The 20,170-nt window shown below is 44.2% G+C and overlaps 1 protein-coding gene across 2 annotated transcripts in view; it reads left to right on the top strand.

Moving 5' to 3' along the window:
* Positions 1–20,170, top strand: part of PSTPIP2 (proline-serine-threonine phosphatase interacting protein 2) — a 96,114-nt gene that overhangs the window by 59,979 nt on the left and 15,965 nt on the right. For both annotated transcript variants that reach the window (XM_042239662.2, XM_042239661.2), the window contains 3 exons: positions 4,494–4,528; positions 5,947–6,053; positions 11,610–11,672. In XM_042239662.2, the coding sequence (XP_042095596.1) occupies positions 4,494–4,528; positions 5,947–6,053; positions 11,610–11,672 (205 nt within the window). The remainder of the gene's footprint in view (positions 1–4,493; positions 4,529–5,946; positions 6,054–11,609; positions 11,673–20,170) is intronic.

Below are 20,170 nucleotides of genomic sequence, written 5' to 3'. Positions count from 1 at the left end.
TTTGTGCTGTAGACAGCAGCAAACCTGCCCTGAGGTCTGTGTCCTCTCAGAAGCAATAGTTGGAGGCAGACAAGACATTGCCCTTCCCTTTCTCTTCTCTTGATCCTAAGACACATACACCGACACCCGCACACCCACTCATCCCAGATTGCAAAGTACTGGATTACTGAGGAGGAGGAAAACACTGGGAGATATTTAAAGTAGTAATAGTTACATAAGGCTTAAAAAGGGGCCGTTGCATTTGTGGCTCAGTGATAAAGAATCTGCCTGCCCATGCAGGAGACTCTGGTTCGATCCCTGGGTCAGGAAGATCCCCTGGAGAAGGAAAGGGCAACCCACTCCAGTATTCGTGCCTGGAGAATCCCATGGACAGAGAAGCCTGGCGAGCTACAGTCCATGGGGTCACAAAGAGTCGGACCTAACTGAGCGACTGCGCACGCTGCAGGCCTTAAAATACATGTTACCCTCAGACATAGGACATTAGTACATGGAGAATTTATTTGTTGATTATATAATTTATATTTCTGATGTTTTAAATGTAAAAACACACTGAAAAGTAAAAAGCAAACATAACGAATGGCTGCGAATCCATCACTTAAATTTAACAATTATTCATACTCATCATATTTTCTTAATGTAATTTTTTATGAATTTAAATCTGGAGTCAACTAGATTTTACTAAGGATTTCTCCAAGTTTTCCTAGTAATTAGCCATATTTATTGGTGAAACTCTGAGTTCTGGCGTCGGTCATTGTCACAGAGATGTCACCGTTTCTAGGCTCTTTCAGGGGACAGATTTTATTTTGTTTATTTATTTATTTTGCCATCTTGGGTTTTAGTTGCAGCCAGCAGACTCCCTAGTTGTGCTGCATGACTTAGTTGCTCCCTGGTATGTGGGATCTTCGTTCCCCAACCAGGGGTTGAACCCATGACCCCTGCACTGCAAGACATATTCTTAACGGCTGGATTAGTGGGGACGTCCCAGGGGACAGATTTTAGAAGCTTGAGTTCATATTGATGTGTCTAATTCCAATTTAATTTATAATTCAAAACTTATTTATATTTATTTCCTCTTATATAGAAAATCTTGGTTCCTGACAATGTTAGCATAATTATTGGCTTTCTATGACAATATATATCAAAATGTTTCAAAATGATATTAATACAGCTACTAACAACGAAACTTCTGAATGAAACATTTCTTTGCCGTGCTTTTCGCAGTTCCTCTTGCAGTTCCTCTTGACCTTGTATACCACTAAGAATATTGTTTTCTAAGGTCACTTAAAATACTATTTTCTCTGTGTGATTATGTAAGCAGTTTCATATACAGTTAAGCTTATTTGTTTTAAATGTTAAGGATTATTTGTTTCTTGCATGATTTAGCTTCATGTTTTTGAATATGTAAAACATTTCTATATTCACATGTCAGACCTACATAGTATTAGGGTTGGGTAAGTTTCATTGTCATTGAAGGACAGTTTCTGTAGTTTCAAGGAAGATTAGTGGGTCAGTGGATCTAAAGCCTTGTTTATCATAAAGAAAGCATAAGTCATTTGGAAAGATATCCAAAAAGTTTTTAGGTGATGTGAGGGAAAATAGCCATGTTCTCTCACATAGTATTGCTTGGAAAACATATTTAGCAGAATAAGTCTGATGTAAAGTGGTATTTCTTATATTCTTGCATGTTTGATTTATCACTTGGTAAACTTTTCAAGAGACTCTAGCACTAATCTCTTCTGTGAAAAAAGCTCGTCAGTTTTTCTTCTAAGAATTTCTCAGAGAGGAACGTGAATAGGATATGAGACCTGAGGACTATGATTCCAAGGTTGAAGTGAAAGGCTGTTCAGGTACTTCTGGTTTTGTGACCTCCAGGATGCTCTTTAGGAAGATGCCCTCAATGAACGTGCATGACTTTGCTTGTTCAGGGCCTAGGTAGGATTTTTTCCACCTCATTGACCACTTTGAGAGACTTCGTAGCTTCTGGTGGTCCCTTTTAGGGTTTAAGGCCAGAGTGTTTGTAAGAGTGGCAGGATATTTTCTCTTCCCGCAGTTAAGGAGAACACCTGGGAGGAGGGGGCAGGGACATTGTGAGAACACCATCCCCAAGGTTCACATTCAATCCTCGGATTGTCGTCACCAAGTAAACGCGGGAGCAGCAATGAAGTGATGTTGTGGGACAACAAAGCTGATGAGAAACTAAAGAGAGTTTGGGCTGCTCTTTTAGTGGCCTTTTAACCAGTCACTTAGGGTGGGGGAAAAATTTTAGACTCTGAACAGACTTCATCTCTGTCACTTTCCAGCTCCACAGCTCATTGTGGGGAAAGACTTCCAGTTCTATCTGAGGCCAAGACCAGCTTTCTCTCTCACCAATTCCGGTCATAAATCTGCTCTTGAGTGAGGCTCATGCATCTTACCTGGACCAGTTGTGCGTTTGTTTAGATATGGACACTTTCTAGTGCATTTTCCTTGAGAAATTGTATCATAAGGCAGGGAAAGTGTACAGAGACTGTGCAGTTAATGTTTTTCTGCTTGATGTGTTGGTAATAATTGGGAATGTTTATATGAGAAAAGGCAGGGAGACATAAGGACTTTTTGTTTGAGGATAAATAAACAGAATGGGAAAAATGAGGTGTAGTTAAAAAGAAGGGGAAAAAAAAAAAAAAAAAAAGAAGAGGCCAGCTGAAAGATACAAGGCTTTTTAGTTTGTAAAATAGCAGAACTTGCTACCTACATGTATATGTGTAGAATACAATCCATGATCCTACGCTGTTGTGGCTTAGGGGCTGGGACCATGACTTCACTTAGTCCCATTTCTTCTTGAGTGGCTGGAGTGATCCCAGGGAGGTCTGCATTCGTGAGGGTGGCGATGAGCAAGAGAAACCCGAGAGCCACTTCACCTCAAAAGGAAGCTTGTTAAGGAAGTGTAGGACGGGAAGAACTAAAACCACGGGCAAGCGGAGCTATAAGGGAGGAGGAGCCGTGGGTTATGCGGGAGAGAAGGGAGGAGACTGAGAGAAGGTATGAACAATGAGTCATGGTCTTCCCCACAGAAACTGTGAAGTAAGAAATGTGTCTTGTTTTAAGCTGCTGAATCTGTGGTAGTTCGTTCTTCTGTGATAGAACACTGTGTTCACGACTGTCTCTTCCGTTGAGACTCTGAAGTCTATGGCCATGTCTGTCTTGCACCACTGAATCACCAACATCTGACAGCATGCCCGGCCCGTAGTTTATGTGCGATAAGCATATGAGGACTGAAGAATGGACGAAAAAGGAAGTGGTTGGGAATCATAGTTTGAATCCCTCTTTTATTGGCTTTTATCCATATTTGGGGCTGGATGAATCACAAGCTGGAATCAAGATTACTGGGAGAAATATCAGCAGCCTCAGACATGCAGATGACACTATGCCAGAAAGTGAAGAGGAATTAAAGGGCCTCTTGATGAGAGTGAAAGAGGAGAGTGGAAAAACTGGCTTAAAACTCAACATTCAAAAAACTAAGATCATGGCATCTGGTCCCATTATTTCATGGCAAATAGAAGGGGAAAAAGTGGAAGCAGTGACAGATTTTATTTCACCGTGGATGAAATAAAGGCCATGAACTTAAAAGATGCTTGCTCCTTGGAAGGAAAGCTATTACAAACTGAGACACTGTATTTAAAAGCAGAGACATCACTTTGCCGACAAAGGTCTTTCTAGTCAAAGCTATGGTTTTTCCAGTAGTCACGTATGGATGTGAGAGCTGGACCATAAAGAATGCTGAAGAATTGATGCTTTCAAACTGTGATGCTGGAGAAGACTCTTGAGAGTCCCTTGGACTGCAAGGAGATCAAACCAGTCAATCCTAAAGGAAATCAACCCTGAATATTCATTGGAAGGACTGATGCTGAAACTCCAATACTTTGGCCACCTGATGCAAAGAGCCAACTCGTTGGCAAAGACCCTAGTGCTGGGAAAGACTGAAGCAAATGGAGAAGAGGGCAACAGAGGATGAGATGGTTAGATAGCTTCACCAGCTCAATGGATGTGAATCTGAGCAAACTCTGGAAGACAGAGAAAGACAGGGAAGCCTGGCGTGCTGCAGCCCATGGGGTTGCAAAGAGTCGGACATGACTTAGCAACTGAACAACAAAAACAACATCCATATTTCTAATTATCATACTTTAAAGAATATTTTGTATCCTTATGAGAAATGGATCATAACTCCTATATCATCCTTGGGGACAATGAAGCATAAAGAATTTTGGCATCTGGCTCCCCCCAGATGAACAGTAAAGCATTTATGATGCTTGGGCCTGGGACTGGGGGGCAATAGAGAGGAAACTGGACTGAAGAAGCATTGATCTTTTGTTGTCTTCTCAAGCTCATGGGCAAAGATCAGATCACAGTCTATCAGTTAAGATGTGGGCTGGGAGAAACATGCAGTGGCATTATAGTAAGGTTGTACAGCCAATTTTCAGAACTGAAGCTACACATGTGCTTTTATTTTTTTTTAGCACCCTGAAGCGAGCCCTTGAAGTCTTCAAGCAGCGTAAGTGATTCCTTAAAAATGCATTTGCTGTCCTTGGTGAGCTCTGTGTTTGTCATCACAGCTGCGTTTTAACTTGAACAGCTCATACTGGTTTTAAAAAAAAATAGAGCAACTTGGTGATAAATAGCCCTTCAGAGTTGGAATGAGTTGGAGAACTGTCTACACCCGCACTTCATGATGTGCGTCTGACTCATTTCAGGCAGTGGTTCTCACACTGGGAATCCAGGGTGAGGCCCTGGCACTGGTCTTCAGGGGGTCCTGTCCATTTCTAGCATTCCCTGGGCCTGTGACTCAGAGTCTAAATTTTCTGTTCTTAATGCCTCCAAGCTAAGGACTTTAACATGGCACACTATGTGCTTAACATGTTTCTGTAGCTAGTTGAGTGGTGCTAGATATCTTTCCATTTCATTTCATATAGATCTGCCTCATTCTTATATTAACATTTTTTATTCTACAAAATGCCACATTGTTTCTTGAAAAGTGGTAAATTTCCCCCCACCCACAGTACTGTTTTTTTTTCCGCGCTTGCCAATACCAAGAATGTTCGAACTTTAACACTTTTTTTCCAAACTGAAGGATAAAAAGTGATATATTTCTGAATTTTAAAAATTTTGTGTTTTTTTTTCAGTGGTTTTAAGGCTGAATATGTTTTCAAATGTTAACTGGGCCATTTTTGCCAATCTTTTTAAAAATTTCATGCTCTTTAACCATTTTAAAACCCTGGAATATATATATTTATTTTGATTTGAAGTTCTTTTAATATAGCTATTTACTCTGTTGTGTAAATTGCAATTTTTTTTCTAGTTTTTTATGTCTCTTCTAACCTTATTCTAAATTATTTTGACACACACAAGTTTAAAATTTTTTCTTAGGTCATATCTGTTAATCTTTCTATCTTTAATGCCATCTATAATTTGTATCCTTGGAACAAGAAAAATAAAAATTTCAGTTTTTTTATTAGAAAGGTAAGTCATGCTCTTTACAAAGGTCTCAGAAAATAAAGGGGGAAATACCAATAATCATTCTATCCAGAGAGAAATTTCTTACAGGCTCATGAGATGTTAGAGATGGGAAGAACCTTAGAGTCATGTACTGAGAAATAGGATTGAATTTGAAATTGCAGTGGGTTTAGTAATGTGCGCTAGCATGCAAGCTCCATGAGCTTCTCCCCTGCCTTGGGTACACACTAGGTTAGTGCAGCTAGTGGTGGAAAGCTAAACTAAAGGTTTGCTGGCTTGGTTGTAGTGGTCAGGGCAATGCTGGGTATGTGGAGGGGCTTAATAAATGTTGGTGACCAAGTGAAGCAGGTTAACTTTACCGCGTGCCCAAGAATTCTGTCTGTATTTTAACTTTTTATATGGTTTCTTTGATTTGAATTCAGACATGTAGGGTTTTTTTTTTTTTAATTCTTTTTGCAGAAGTAGACAATGTGGCACAAAGTCACATTCACCTTGCCCAGACTCTCAGAGAAGAAGCCAGGAAGATTGAAGAATTCCGGGAAAAGCAAAAGTTACTGCAAAAAAAGGTTAGATTTATGTGTTACATGGTTTATGTGGTTGGGTTGGGTTTATGTGTTATATCTTACATGTATTAAGATGTTGCCTTTCTTCCAGCAGAAAACTCCAGGCTTGTTTTCTCACTGAACTTAGCTCAGCTCCCAATCTCCAGCGCGCACACTCGTCTTTTAATCTTTTAACCTATGAGATTATTTATCGGGAACCATGTGGGCACTCAGTCTAGACAGGGATGCCTCTGTGCCCATTTACATGCTAGGGCAGTTCTTTTTTAACTTGTTGTGAGAATCAGAGGTCCAGCTTGCTTTCTTGTTCTTTTTCTATCTGCTGCCACTGTTTAAACTATGACTGGAAAGGGGAAGCCCTGTTTTCATAAGGGTCTAGCACATCCAAGGTGGTGGATTTTCAGTTCACATTCCTCCTCCTGGTCAAGGCGATACGGATGGGTAAGAAGTGGAGGGGACTCAGTTCTCCCTGGAGACCAGAATGTAGTCCAACCGCCCTATTTTACAAATAGGGATACAGAGGTCCGGCGAAATTCAAGTCCTTTTGGCTTCAAAACGGATGTTATACAGGCTCCTTTTCCTTGATGGAATATATTCTGGGCAATTATGTGGCAGGAGGTGGGAGTGAACAAGAGTTAATAAAATTGGCAAACATTTAGGAAGTTACAAGGATCAAGACAAGAAGTGCAGATTTATATTAAAGTGTTGCTTAGACGAGACCAGCCTCTGTTCTGTCTCCCTTCTGTTTTGGTCCTAAAAGCTTTGTTTTTTTGGGCTGTGCTGAGTCTTTGTCGCCGCAGGGGCTTTTCTCTAGTTGTGTTGCATGGGCTTCCCATGGCCGTGGCGTCTCTTGTTGTCGAGCAGAAGCTCTAGGGCGCAGGCTCAGTAGTTGCAGCTCGAGGGCTCTAGGGTGCAGGCTCAGTAGTTACAGCTCGAGTGCTCTAGGGCGCAGGCTCAGTACTTGTGGTGCGTGGGCTTAGTTGCTCCAAGGCACAAGGAATCTTCCCAGACCAGGTATCGAACCTGTGTCCCTGCATAGGCGGGCGGATTCTTATCCACTGTGCCACCAAGGAAGTCCCCACAGAACTTTCCTTTAATATCTGGTCTCCAAGGTTGGCATGAACTTCATGTGAGACATAAACTCTTCCCTATGTAGCACTTGAACACGCCCACCCAGGTCTCTCCAGACAGCTCTGCATGGACTTCTTGGCGACCTTTCTTCATCCTGGCCCTTTACTCTCTGGAAGTCATTGTCCGCAGTGTGTATATCCAGTTAACAGCTGATTTTACCCATGCCTCAATCCCAGCAACTTTGCCTGTGGTTCTAAATCAGAGTCTAATTCCAACCTCCCTTGTGGCCGCTTGACATTTGGAGTGGGTGGAGGCATCTTAAGAGCCTGACTACCTTCCATATACTGTCATTTCGTAAGCTGCTCTGACAGCTGTGCCTCTTCTTGGAAGGAAGGGCAGAAACTAACAATTAAGGAACACTATGTCGGGTGTTTTCAGACAAATCCAAGGTTCATGTATCGGGTTTGAGGGGCACATCTGGCCCAAAGTATATGTGTATTACACCCATCTATCTATTGGATTTTCAGACTCTTTTTGTCTGCCATTGCAAACCCTGCCTGTTCTCCAAAGGGTTTACAATTTTTCAGCCTTTGACAGCCAGGGTCTGTGCACACATGATTTCCACTAAGAGAAGAGACTCGTTTCCTCACAGTCTTAAGTGCCCTTGGTTTCAGGGAGAGTTTTGTTAATTTTGCAAGGCTTCTGAAACTTCCCTTCCTAGCAAGTTACAAAGACCAAGTTCTCACAGCTGGAACTATTTTGAATTCTCTTAAGCAACAGTGGAGCCTGGGCTCATTCCACTGCTGTCATCAAAGTTCCCCACATTGTATGCTCTCAACAGCAGGAAAACAGCTTCTGAGCTTTCTTTGCCAAGTCCAAAGCTTATTCATAAATTTACAGTTACTTGTATCACAATGAGCTATGGGTTGTTCCACTTCTGTATTTAGATACTTTGAAAAAAAATCTTGGAGAATATGTGTCAATGTTAACTTCTCATTTCTACTGGTCAAACCCTGCACGCGTTGGTCTCTCACTTCTTGGAAATTAAGCCATTTCTGTTTATCAAGGAAATCGATCAGTTGGTTTCTTTTAGTGAACTGGGGCAGGGGAGGTATGGCTGGTAGAACTTTTCAGTGAACTAGCTTATAGAACTAGGAGAAAGCAATGGAAACCCACTCCAGCACTCTTGCCTGGAAAATCCCATGGACGGAGGAGCCTGGAAGGCTGCAGTCCATGGGTCGCGAAGAGTTGGACACAACTGAATGACTTCCTTTTCACTTTTCACTTTCATGCATTGGAGAAGGAAATGGCAACCCACTCCAGTGTTCTTGCCTGGAGAATCCCAGGGACGGGGGAACCTGGTGGGCTGCCGTCTATGGGGTCGCACAGAGTCGGACATGACTGATACGACTTAGCAGCAGCAGCAGCTTATAGAACTAGTTTTCTGAGGGTGGTGACAAATGCGGCCGTGGCTGTCCCTCCCCCAGAGCATAGAGCTTGGCCAGAGAGACTGATGTGACAGTAATCATGTCAGTGGAATGAGCCTTAAAAGGAAGTGAAGCTGCCAGCCGAACCTGCAGTGGGCACACCTAACCTAACTGGTAGGTCTGGGGAGCCTCCTGGAGGCAGTGACCTTGAAGCTAAAGCCAACAGAGTGAAAGATGGTATGAGTGAGGGCAGAGAGAAAGAACATTCTCAACCCTGGAGGCGGCAGGCAGGGAGGGATCTTTGGAGCCACGCTCAGGAGGTTTGACATTTTAGGTGCTGAGGTGCTTTCCCAGCCCAGAGCATCCTAAGCCGAACAAAGGAAGCACGTGGTCAATCACTCTGTCCTCTGGTGCCTACATTATGCTTTACTGTCTCAACTAAGACAAGGATGATCGTGGCAGAAGGCCCTGTGTCGAGAGCAAGCTCCGAAGAAGGGAACCTCCTTGGTCACATAGGTTGTCACTTCCAGTTTTCAGAGTATAGTCTGAGTGTAGGTAAACAGACAAACAGACCATTCAGCAGCTCAGCCAGCAATTTACTGCAGGCCATTATTACACATCTCTCCTTCCTTTTCCCCTTCCTCTTGCCTCTCCCCACTTGATAGCTTGCAGGGCTGTGGCTTTGTGCTATTTTGTGTTACTGATAAAACATAATCAAATTTCCACTAGAGTCAGTCTAAACAGAAAGAATGAGTCTAGAAGAAAAACATCCGTAAGGAGCCCTGGAAGAGGCTCCCTGGTGGTCCAGTGGTTAAGGTTCTGTGCTTCCACTGCATGGGGCGCAGGTTTGATCCCTAGTTGGGGAACTAAGATCTTGCATGCTATATAAGTCCTGAAAGAGGACTCGTGACATACTGGGGTTACCATGAAAAGGCCACCTTACAAGTGAGTGTGGACATGAGGAGACTTGAATCAAGGTGGTAGCAGACAGAGCTGGACTGGGTGTCACTGAGTGGTCTTGAGCTATAGCACTCTGTGGGCTCCAGGAATCACACCAGTTAGGTTAGAGCTAGACTGCTGCTAAGATCCTGCTGATATACAAATATAGGAATCTTTGAAGCCAGAGAGAAGAGTGGCATGAAGTATGATAGAACTTTGTAGCCACATGAGAGGTGCATGATGCTGGGTGTTACGTAGAACTTGGAGATAAGGAGGCCTGGCTTGGGCCATAAACTATAAAATAATAACATCTCCTGAACTGAAAGAATGGCACTGTGTAAATTTGGACTAGAAAGGACCATGGACAGACCAGCATTGCTAACTGATCTGCTCTGTGGAGCCTGGGAAATCAAGAAACATTATGAATGTTTCTTGTCCTCTGCCCTCGTCACAGAGGCACACAGGTGCTCACATGAGCCACACAGCTCTCTGTCTGCAATGGCAGGGATCTGCCTGTGAGTCTTTCCCCATGGGGTCACGTTTCTGTACTTCGTTTCTTTGGAGCCTTAACCTAGTTACCTCCTGGTCCTTCCATTTCAGCTGGGCTGGGAGATGGGTGCTTCGTTCTCAGAGGGGCCCTTGGGGGCTCTCCCAAGGGAGTTTCATATATTCTACAAAGTTCATATCTGAAGTGAGACCATCCCAAAACTTATATCCAGATATCTTGAAAATCCATCCATATTTGTGCATTATGGTAACGGACAAAAACTTAGTTTTCCAGAAGAAAGAGACATATTTTAATATTCTTAGTATTATTTTGCATTATATAATTTTGTACAAGGGCAATGCCATAACTCATTTTGTTGCATTTCTTGGCTTTTATATACCCATCTGATTTTAGAGGGCTATCATGTGGATAATGGTAGTTTTGGGTAAAGATTAGGAACAAGGACATGGGAGTCTGACTGTGCCCAAATCCCAACCCTGCTACTTGCTGAGAATATCACCTTGGGTGAGGTTACCCAGGGGATGGGGATGAGTACTCACAATCGTGATGCATGAAAGTCACTTAGCCCATAATAGTGTGGGAGCTGCCATTATGTCTGGGCTGTGCTCAGTCTCAGTCGTGTCTGACTCTGCAACCCCATGGACTGTAGCTCAGGTTCCTCTGTCCATGGGGATTCTCCAGGCAAGAATGCTGGAGTGGGTTGCCATGCCCTTCTCCAGGGAATCTTCCCAGCACAGGGATTGAACCTGTGTCTCCTGCATTGCAGGTGGATTCTTTACCATTTGAGCCACCAGGGAACCCCAATGTTATGTCTGAGAGTTGCATTTTTATTATCAGTCCCATTGCTTTGACTAATAAAAGTATTGTCACAGCCACAGCAAAGAAATTGCTCCCAAGTGATCTCAACCAAGTAGCTTACCTTTCTGGATTAGATGGTGTACAATGCAGGACTGGTCAGCTGTTCCACAAACATCTCTTCTCTTCATACTGCCTGGGCTCCTTGCCTGTGATGGGAGTGCCTTTGACAGATGCCACAGAAGTGAATGTTTCTGAGTTCCTAACTGTGCTGACGCAGGCTTACAGAATAAAGAACCCTTTTAAAATGAGCAACATTTAAAAAATCCCTATTTGAAACTCGAGCCTTCCCTGGTGGCTCAGATGATAAAAAATCTGCCCACAGTGTGGGAGACCCGGGTTCAATCCCTGAGCCAGGAAGATTTCCTGGAGAAGGGAATGGCTACTCCCTCCAATCTTCTTGCTTGGAGAATTCCATGGACAGAGGAGCCTGGCAGGGTCACAAAGAGTCAGACGTGACTCAGTGACTAACACTTGAACCCTAAGTTTCTTGATTCCAGATTTACTGATGAGAATACTCTAAGGTGATCCATGATTCTCAGTAGTGGCTGGTGGCCACCCAGGTTCAAAGGTAGGCAAATTGTTCAGCCTTTCTGTGTTGCACTCTCCTTATTTGTGAAATGGGAGTGATAATAAATAGCACGTCTACCCTTCTGGGTTGTGTGAGGACTAAACGAGGTAAGCCATGTCAAACACTTAGCCCTCAAAATAAACTGGTGTTAATAATTATCTTTATTAATAGTGCTTGTGCTCTCTTTGCAGACGGAGCTTGTAATGGATGCTGCCCATAAACAAAAGAGCTTACAATTCAAGAAAACCATGGATGTAAGTCTTACTATATTACTTTTTTAAGAAAATGGTGACATTTTATGAAATCCTGTGCTGTGTATCAACATTTTCCTGGAAATAACATTTGTGAAGTCTTTTAGAGAAAACAGCCTTTAGTGGTTTGACTTTCTTTCCATTTAAGGCCTTGGAAAGATTGAGGATGAAATTAGAGGAAATACAATGATGTTATCTTTCTAGCAACCTGGGAAAATATAGCAAGTCAACTTAAATATTTCAGACCAGAGCATGTATAGTATATACCTTTTATCCTGTTGGATTTGAACTTCTTCCCTGTAAGACTGTTTTGAATCTTGATTTCTTACCTTTTTTTATTGAGTTTTAAGATATCTGCAAACTGTAAAAGCCACCTTTGCTTTAAGTAATTTATTTTAAAAAGCTTATCAAGATAGAACTGAGACAAGTTGCTGGGATCTCATAGTAGCTTTTCATGAATCCTCTACTGCTGAATTGTGTTACTGGAACATCTGTGACTCCATCTTTGTACAGAAGTATCATCATGTATTTTGTGACTATGACATCATACCTGGTTACCTGGTCAAAAAAGAAAATGCCAGCAATGTTGATGGCATATGATGTCTATTCTGCGTTTTTTTTGTTGGGAAGTGTGAAATTTCCTCAGTTCTGTCTTGCCACAGCAAAGATTTGAAACGGCAGACCAGTGTTACAGCTCGGTTACAGCTCAGAGTTTTATTCGGCAAGCAAAGGAAAGTACATCCTTGAGGCATGAAGGTGGGCTGACCCCAAAGGAGAGGCCTCAATCCATCTTGGCTTGCTTCTTTTATACACTTGTCTCCTCCCTGCCCTGAGTCTGCCCTGTGCAAACTGGGCTAGCCAAGAAGAGGGTATATTTGTGTGTGAGAACTGAAGTTCTCACTCCAGTCTGCAGATATTCTTTTGTTTCATTTTTGCAGGCTTTTTCCTTTCTTTGTCTTTTAGCCACTGCCATTTTGGACTCCTTTTTCCTATTCTAACTACCTAACATCCCCCCGTCAAGAGATGGGAGGCCCAATTCTCTGGGAGTAGGGGCGTCGAGGTCTCTCTGGCTACTTCCTGCTGAGCTGGGATGGTGAGGGGCATTGGGCCTCCCCCTCTCTTGCTAGTCTCAAGCCTCAGAGTCCTTACAGCAGTGTCCATCTAAGGGTGAGTGATATTTTCCATGGTCGGGTGTAGTTTTACATATCCTTGTTGAACTGGCACTGCATATTGTAGTTTGTTGACCTGGGCAGAGACAAGACAGGTTAGACAATTGATAATACATGGAGCAGTCACAAGCAGCATTAATATGGTGATAACAGGGATTAGTAGGGATATTAGCCAACTCCAAATTCACCCTTGCCAGGAGAAGGATCCCCCAAAGAGAGATTGTAGCCACCCCAAGAACTCTCCAGCTCATTCTTTGAGATCCCATAGGATCTGAATGTTTTTCTTGAGAACTGTGAGACTTTCTTTAACTTGGCTGGAGGTATTTACCAGAAACAACATGTCTCATTTAAGATGGCTTGAGTCCCTCCTTGTTCAGGGATCAGGAGCTCTATCTCCTGTCAATTTTGGGGTACAGCCACTTCCAAGCTGTGTTGGCTCTTTAGAGCTATCCTGAGAAATCTTGTCTCCAGAAACTTAATTTTGGGGGTGTTCATTAGAATGGCACTCATTTGTAGTCCTAAATAGGCATCTGAGATCTCCCACGTGTATTGAGTGTCCTCTTCTGTTTCCTTCCACAGCTTGACTCGTGAATAGTGAATCCAGGAGTTGTGCCCTGGTATCTTAACTGCTGTGGGGGTAGAAAATATTACAGGGTAGGGGCCCTCCCATGTGGGCTGGAGTTGAGCCTTTGGGGACCCATCTTTCCAGACTTTAATTAGGACTTGAGTCCCTGGAGCATATAGTGGTGGCTCTTTAGAATCTTTTGGGTCCTGGTTGATACCCCACAAGTGTATATCCTGTTGGAATTGCCCAATGGCCATGGTATAAGACCAGAGAGTCTGAGCCTCTGGATCTAGGAAGAGGTCATTGATATAAACAAAAGGTCTTCCATATAGCATCTCATAAGGACTAAGACCAACCTGTTTCTTAGGGGTAATAGGGGTGCAGAGGAGAGCTATTGGTAAAGCCTCCTTCCATCCCAGGGAGGTCTCCTGGGTTATCATTTTTATCACTGATTTTAAGAATTGGTTGGCTCTTTCTACTTTTCCTGAAGACTGAGGCCTCCAGGCACAATGGAGGTACTAAGTAATGCCCAGTGCTTTAGAGACCCCTTGGGTGACCTTAGAAGTAAATGATGTCCCATTGTCACTTTGTAATGACCTGGGCAGACCAAATCTTGGAATGATTTCATGGAGCATTGTTTTTTACCACCTCCTCAGCCCTCTCAGTCCAGGTGGGAAAGCCTTCAATCCATCCTGTGAATGTGTCTATCATGACTAGTAGGTATTTAAACCCTTGAGAAACTGGAATCTGGGTGAAGTCCATCTGCCAGTCCTCTCCTGGGTAGGTCCCATGCCATTGGATGGGCTGGGCCAGCTGAGGTCTTCGAGCTCTTTGGGGGTTGTTTAATTGGCAAGTGGGACGAAAGGAGACCACTTGCCTTATAGTTATTTGGAGGCCTTTTCCTCTGAAGGACCTTTCCAGTAATCTTTGGAGGGCTTTCTCCCCTAAATAAGGGGATATAATAACCAACTTCAACTGGAGCTTCCCAGGCAGAAAAAGGAGTCCCTCCTCTTGGAACCATTCCATATGATCTTCTTGACAGCTCTCACTCTTAGCTTTAAGAGTCTTACCTTCAGTTTATGAAGGAGTTTCTGGCAAATTAAGTCTGTGGAACTAAGGTCACTGTTCTGTAATGCCTGATAGGCTGCTTGGTTCCCTTGTGCCACTTCCATGCTCCCTTTTTGGTGTCCTTTACAGTGGGAGACTGAAACCTCAGTGGGCAGATGGACTGCCTCCAAGAACCTAAGGATTTGGTCTCTCTACTTGACTGGGGACCCTCGGGTGGTCAAGTGGCCTCTTTCTTTCCAATAGCAGCATGTGCCTGTAGCACCAGAAAAGCATGCTTGGAGTCAGTGTAAGTGGCTACTCTTTTCCCTTTTCCCAGCTCTAAAGCTCAGGGCTATGAGCTCAGCCAATTGGGCTGAGGTACCTGGTGACAAAGGATTAGCCTCTATGGTCTCAAAATTGGAGGCTACTTTATATCCAGCTCTTCTTTTCCCATCTAAAACCAAGCTACTTCTGTCAGTGTACCAGATTTCCTCAGGATTGGTCAGAGGAACTTCTGACAATCGCTCTCAGGGTTTTGCCCAATGGTCCAAGGTTTCTAGGCCAGAGTGAAAGGGGAGAGAGCCCTCAGGAGTAGGCTGGAGGGTAGCTGTGTTAAGAACCTCACAAGGGGTTATAGTTTGGGCTGGATTTTCCATAAGCACTACTTGATACCTGAGGATCCTTTGATCAGACATCCATAAATGGCCTTTCCCATTAAAAAGTTGTTTCACTTGGTGGCTGGTAAAAATAGTTTGCCCCCAAGAGAGAGTTTTAAAGCATCTTCCATCAGGACTGCAATAGCTGCAAGATTTCAAAAGCAGGGAAAGATCTCTTCCCAATAAGGGAGTAGGACACTTAGGGACCCCCCGAAATTGGTGGGAAAGTATTTGCCCATCCCAGCAACAAAGATGTGCTCAGGTGAATCTTTTTGTAATTGTTTTTCCTGTAGCACCCAAAACCGTACAGGTTTGGGAGGAGAAGGCTCTGGAACAGGAGGTCAGGAAGAGTAGGTAGCCGCTGTGTCAACCAAGAAATTCTTGGACCTATCTGCCACATCCAGTTGCACCCTTGGTTTCATCCCTGTTGATGGTTATCTGTGGCAGGCGGGCTGGCTGGAGCAGGGTGCTTCAGTCCTGTTGAACCATTGTGAGGGAAGGCTTGGCACTTGACCTTGAGGCTCTTGGGTCCCAAGGGCAAAGTGCCACCCAATGTCCCAATTGATGGCATTTGTAGCAAGCCATTTTAGGAGACTTGCCACGGTTTGAATACTCTTTGGCCCAATGTCCTGCCTGTCTACAGATTAGGGATTTATCTCATGCCTTGTCCTTCAAGGACTTGGGGTTTGCCATAGGGCTTCCCTGGAGGGTGGCCAGCATCTGGGCATGGCTTGTCTCTTTCATTCTCTCCCTTTCCTGGGCCTTGGCTTCCCTCTCCTGTTCTCTGTTATAAGTTATTGGTGGCTGTCTGGACCATCTCATCTAAAGAGGCAGCAGAGTCCAGCTGCCGTAGCTGTTGTAACTTTATCCTGATGTCTGATGCACATTGGGACAGGAATTTGTCCTTTAAAATCACCTGTCCCTTGTAAGGGTCTAAGTCCAGATTGGTAAACTTTTGGAGGGCCTCTTTCAGCCTTTCCAGAAAGGCAATGTGGTTCTCGCTGGGCTCCTGAGTTACTGCTGAGACTCAGCACAGTCCCACAGTAACAGGCTTCCTTCTATTCCATGGGTGGACTTCCTTAGGGGTGAGTCTTTCTGAAGCTTATCCTACCCAGGACTGTTGCAGCCGGAGAGCCAGGCGTCCCCCGGTCAGGGTGCGATCCCCAGGCAGATTGAGGCGTGACAGCCTCCTGGAGCTCAAAACCCTGGGCAGGTCAAGGCATATCGACTTCCCTGGACTGGTGGATTCCCAAGCAGGTTGAGGTGTGACAACCTCCCGAGGACAGGAGGCAGGTTGACCTCCTGGGATCCTAGGCTGGGTGAATCCCCTAGCAGGGTGAGGCATGACAACCTCCCAGAGAACAGATCCCTAGGCATGTTGCAGGAGGAGGGACCCCTTCCAGGGCCCAATAGTGGGCTCTTGTCTAACACTCAGAAATGAATTGTCCAAGGAGACACATGTGCTGACAAAGCAAGAGATTTTCTTGGGAAAGCGCACCTGGGCAGAGAGCACTAGGGTAAGGGAACCCAGGAGAACTGCTCTGCCATGTGGCTTGCAGTCTTAATGTTGATAAGTTCTTATGTTGCAGTTTTATGTTGATAGGATTAATTTCCAGGTTGTCTTTAGCCAATCATTCTGACTCAGAGTCCTTCCTGGTGGTGCATGCTTTGTTCAGCCAAGATGGATGCCAGCGAAGGATTCTGGGAGATGGTTGGACATATGGTGTCTCCTTTTGACCTTTCCTGAACTCTTCCAGTTGATGGTGGCTTATTAGTTCCATGTTCCTTACCAGGACCTCCTGTCATAAAACAACTCATGCAAATGGTTACTATGGTGCCTGGCCAGGGTGGGCGGTTTCAGTCAGTGTGCTTCCCCTAATAGGCAGGTCAAGGCAGGTTGACCTCCTGGGACCCCCAGGCTGGAGTTGGGCATCCCCAAGGTCTCCAGTGTGACTAATGCTGGGTAGGATTAAGGGGTGTAATCTTAACTCATTGCCGGTTTGTCCATCACGGATGGGAATAGATACCATGATGTAAAGCAGTCTAAGCCTGTGCCCTGAGACTGGGAACCTGGCGAAACCTTATCTTCTTACTGCTCTGAGGGAATGTAAGTCAGATTTCTTTCCTTAGTCCTCCCATAAGAGTAGTTTAGGGTGTTTCCAATGGTAAACATTTTATTGTCATAGACCCATTTTAGGTGAGCTTCCCTGGTGGCTCGGAGGTTAAAGCGTCTGCCTGGAATGCGGGTGACCAGGGTTCGATCCCTGGGTTGGGAAGATACCCTGGAGAAGGAAAATGGCAACCCACTCCAGTACTCTACAGTCCGTGGGGTCGCAAAGAGTCGGACACGACTGAGTGACTTCACTTTCACTTTGTTTCACTTTCATTTTAGGTAATAACAGAAGTAATGACATAGGAGTGGGTTATCTGGTCCTGTAGGGGCATTAAGAGTATTTTAATAATAAGCAATGTTGCCTACAAGGGGGCAGGGTCCTAGCTGTAGGAGTTAGTAAGTGGCTTAAGAACAAATTGATCAGAAGCAACAGACCAGATGTTCCATAAAAGTGGAGTGGAGATTTGATCTGGGAGTATGTTTGTAACTTTAGGAGAAGGGTGGTAAGGGTTTGGGTCCAAATGGCTTGAAGGGCTAACTCCCAAAGAGGCAAACATTATCCCTGGAAGCCCAATTGCCCTTGAAGGGATGCCACCAACAGATGGACTTTTAGCAGGCATTGTGTGCCTGTCACCTGCCCTAGCGGGTTCACGGAGAGATGCTGTTGCTGCACATAAAGTAAGAAGCATGGAAGATGAAGGCCTGAGTCTCTAGAGGGATCGGATATTATATAGTGTTTCCCTCCCAAGGGTCAGTTATTTTCTGGTTGTCCCTCCAGAAGATTGTAGAGGCAACATTGTGGGCCCACACTGGGCTCAGGAAAAGAGCATGAAACAGGAGGGAGGGGCCAGGGCACAACTGTTGAAAGAATGACATAGCCCAAGGGTATAACATAAACCGATTAAAATCAAATGGGTCCAAGATGGCAGACAAGTCAAATTCTACTAAACTTTGGTCCTCAGTCTGCAAGCTAAACAACACACCCAGAGGCTCCATGACACGTCCAAGGCACTATCAAAAGACCAAGGAGTGGGTAGTTCCCCAATTGTTGAAATAGTCCTCCCATTCACTAGCATATGAAATTACCCAGCCCATAAAAAACTAACCACACCACATTTCATGGCTGCCTCACTCACCCTCTGTGATGGCCCACTCTTGGAGTGTGCATCTCTGAATCTGAACAAATCCACCCCTTACCTATCACTGTGTCTCTCATTGAATTTTTTTGGCAATGAGACATCAAGAGCCTGAGCTTCATTAGGTCCTAAAACCAGCCACCATGGGTTTTGGCTGGGCTCAAGTCCCAGTTGAATATGACTGAGTGACTAAGCATAGCACAGAGTCCCTGCCACGTGGGCTTGAATCCCAATCTTAGGTATAAACAGTTTCAAACACAATTTTCAGAAATGGAAAGATGATGACCTGCCCAGTACTTTGTAAGCAGTGGGATAGTTGGAGAGAGGAACTGAAGGACAGGAGGAAAAAGCAGTGGGAAAAATGTGCTGAGGAATCCCCTTCATAACCTGCCGGAAAGTCTGCTAAATATCTGACCCGTGCTCACAGTTTTCATTGGCCTGATCCTTGGCATGAAGATGATTAAGGACAGAAGAACCCTCACCCCCTTGGGCAACAGCTACCAGGGCGTAGCAGAGAGTAGAGCCTTTGTGACATATTGGGGAAGAGTCCTTGCCAGAGTCCCCCAGTTGCACCCACTGCCGCTTGCCTGTTTGCAGGGGGTTCAAGGAAACAAGAAACGAGAGATTATAAAGGAATTAAGATTTTGTTAGCCATATGTCCTTCCAGCCATAGGGGTGAGTACCTCCTACCTTAACTGGAGGTCTGGAATCTGAGGCTGAGCTGTGTGAGCTTTCTGCTGAGTTTGTTTTTTGCTGTCCTGGTTTCCAGCATGCTGGGCTTCTTGTCACTTCTGTTTCTTCATGTTCAGCTTCCACAGAGAGAGCTTTTGCTGAGTTGGGCTTCTGCTGTGCTTAGCCTCCGCCTCGCGAGTGCTGAGCTGAGGTTGTTTCAGCCAGGTTAAATCCAAGAAACGGCACCAGATATGTCGGGGGAGTGTGAAATTTCCTTGGTTCTGTCTTGCCGCAGCAAAGATTTGAAACGGCAGACCAGTGTTACAGCTTAGTTACAGCTCAGAATTTTATTTGGCAAGGGAAGGAAATTACACCCTCGAGATATGAAGGCGGGCCGACCCCAAAGGAGAGGCCTCAATCTGTCTTGGCTTCTTCCTTCTATATGTTTGTCTCCTCTCCACCTTGAGCCTGCCCTATGCAAATTGGGCTAGCCAAGAAGGGGGCCTATTTGTTTGACCTGAGGTTCTCTCTCCAGTTGGCAGATATTCTTTTGTTCCGTTTTTGCAGGCTTTTCCCTTTCTTTGTCTTTTAGCCACTGCTATTTTGGACTCCTTTTTCCTATACTAATTACCTAACACTTTGATGCTGAGCACCTGAAAACTGATTGATAGAGAATGATGTCAGTATAATGCAGAAATGGTGTTGGTTGATATATGATTACTCCCAGAATTTTTATGTTTTGAGCAATCTAGGGAAAGCTCTCTTACAAAGAGAAAGTCTTGTTGAAATATAAATTTCCTACTTCTTCTGCCTACATTTAGAACTGTAACATTGTTAAAATTTTTGCTTCAACTGTCAAAAATTTAGAAAACACAAGAAGAAAAAGGAAGAGTATTATATTTGCCCACTTTTTGCTGAGTGGTTTTTTTTTTTCTTCTAATGTTTCAAGGTTTCTTTTTATAATTTTGTTTTGCTTAGAGAACTTCTTCAGGCATTTTTTTAAAGGTAGGTCTGCCAGTAATAACTACTCTTGTTACCGAAAACACCAAGCCCATGTGTCTGACACGCACTGAGGGCAAACAATACTAAAACATTGGAGTTTGGAACAAAGGTTTATTGCAGGGCCATGCCAGGAGATGGGTG

This window comes from Ovis aries, chromosome 23 (genome assembly GCF_016772045.2).
Source record: "Ovis aries strain OAR_USU_Benz2616 breed Rambouillet chromosome 23, ARS-UI_Ramb_v3.0, whole genome shotgun sequence".
Taxonomy (NCBI): domain Eukaryota; kingdom Metazoa; phylum Chordata; class Mammalia; order Artiodactyla; family Bovidae; genus Ovis; species Ovis aries.
Note: the sequence above shows the minus strand (reverse complement) of the source record. Positions and strands in the feature narration are given on the sequence as shown.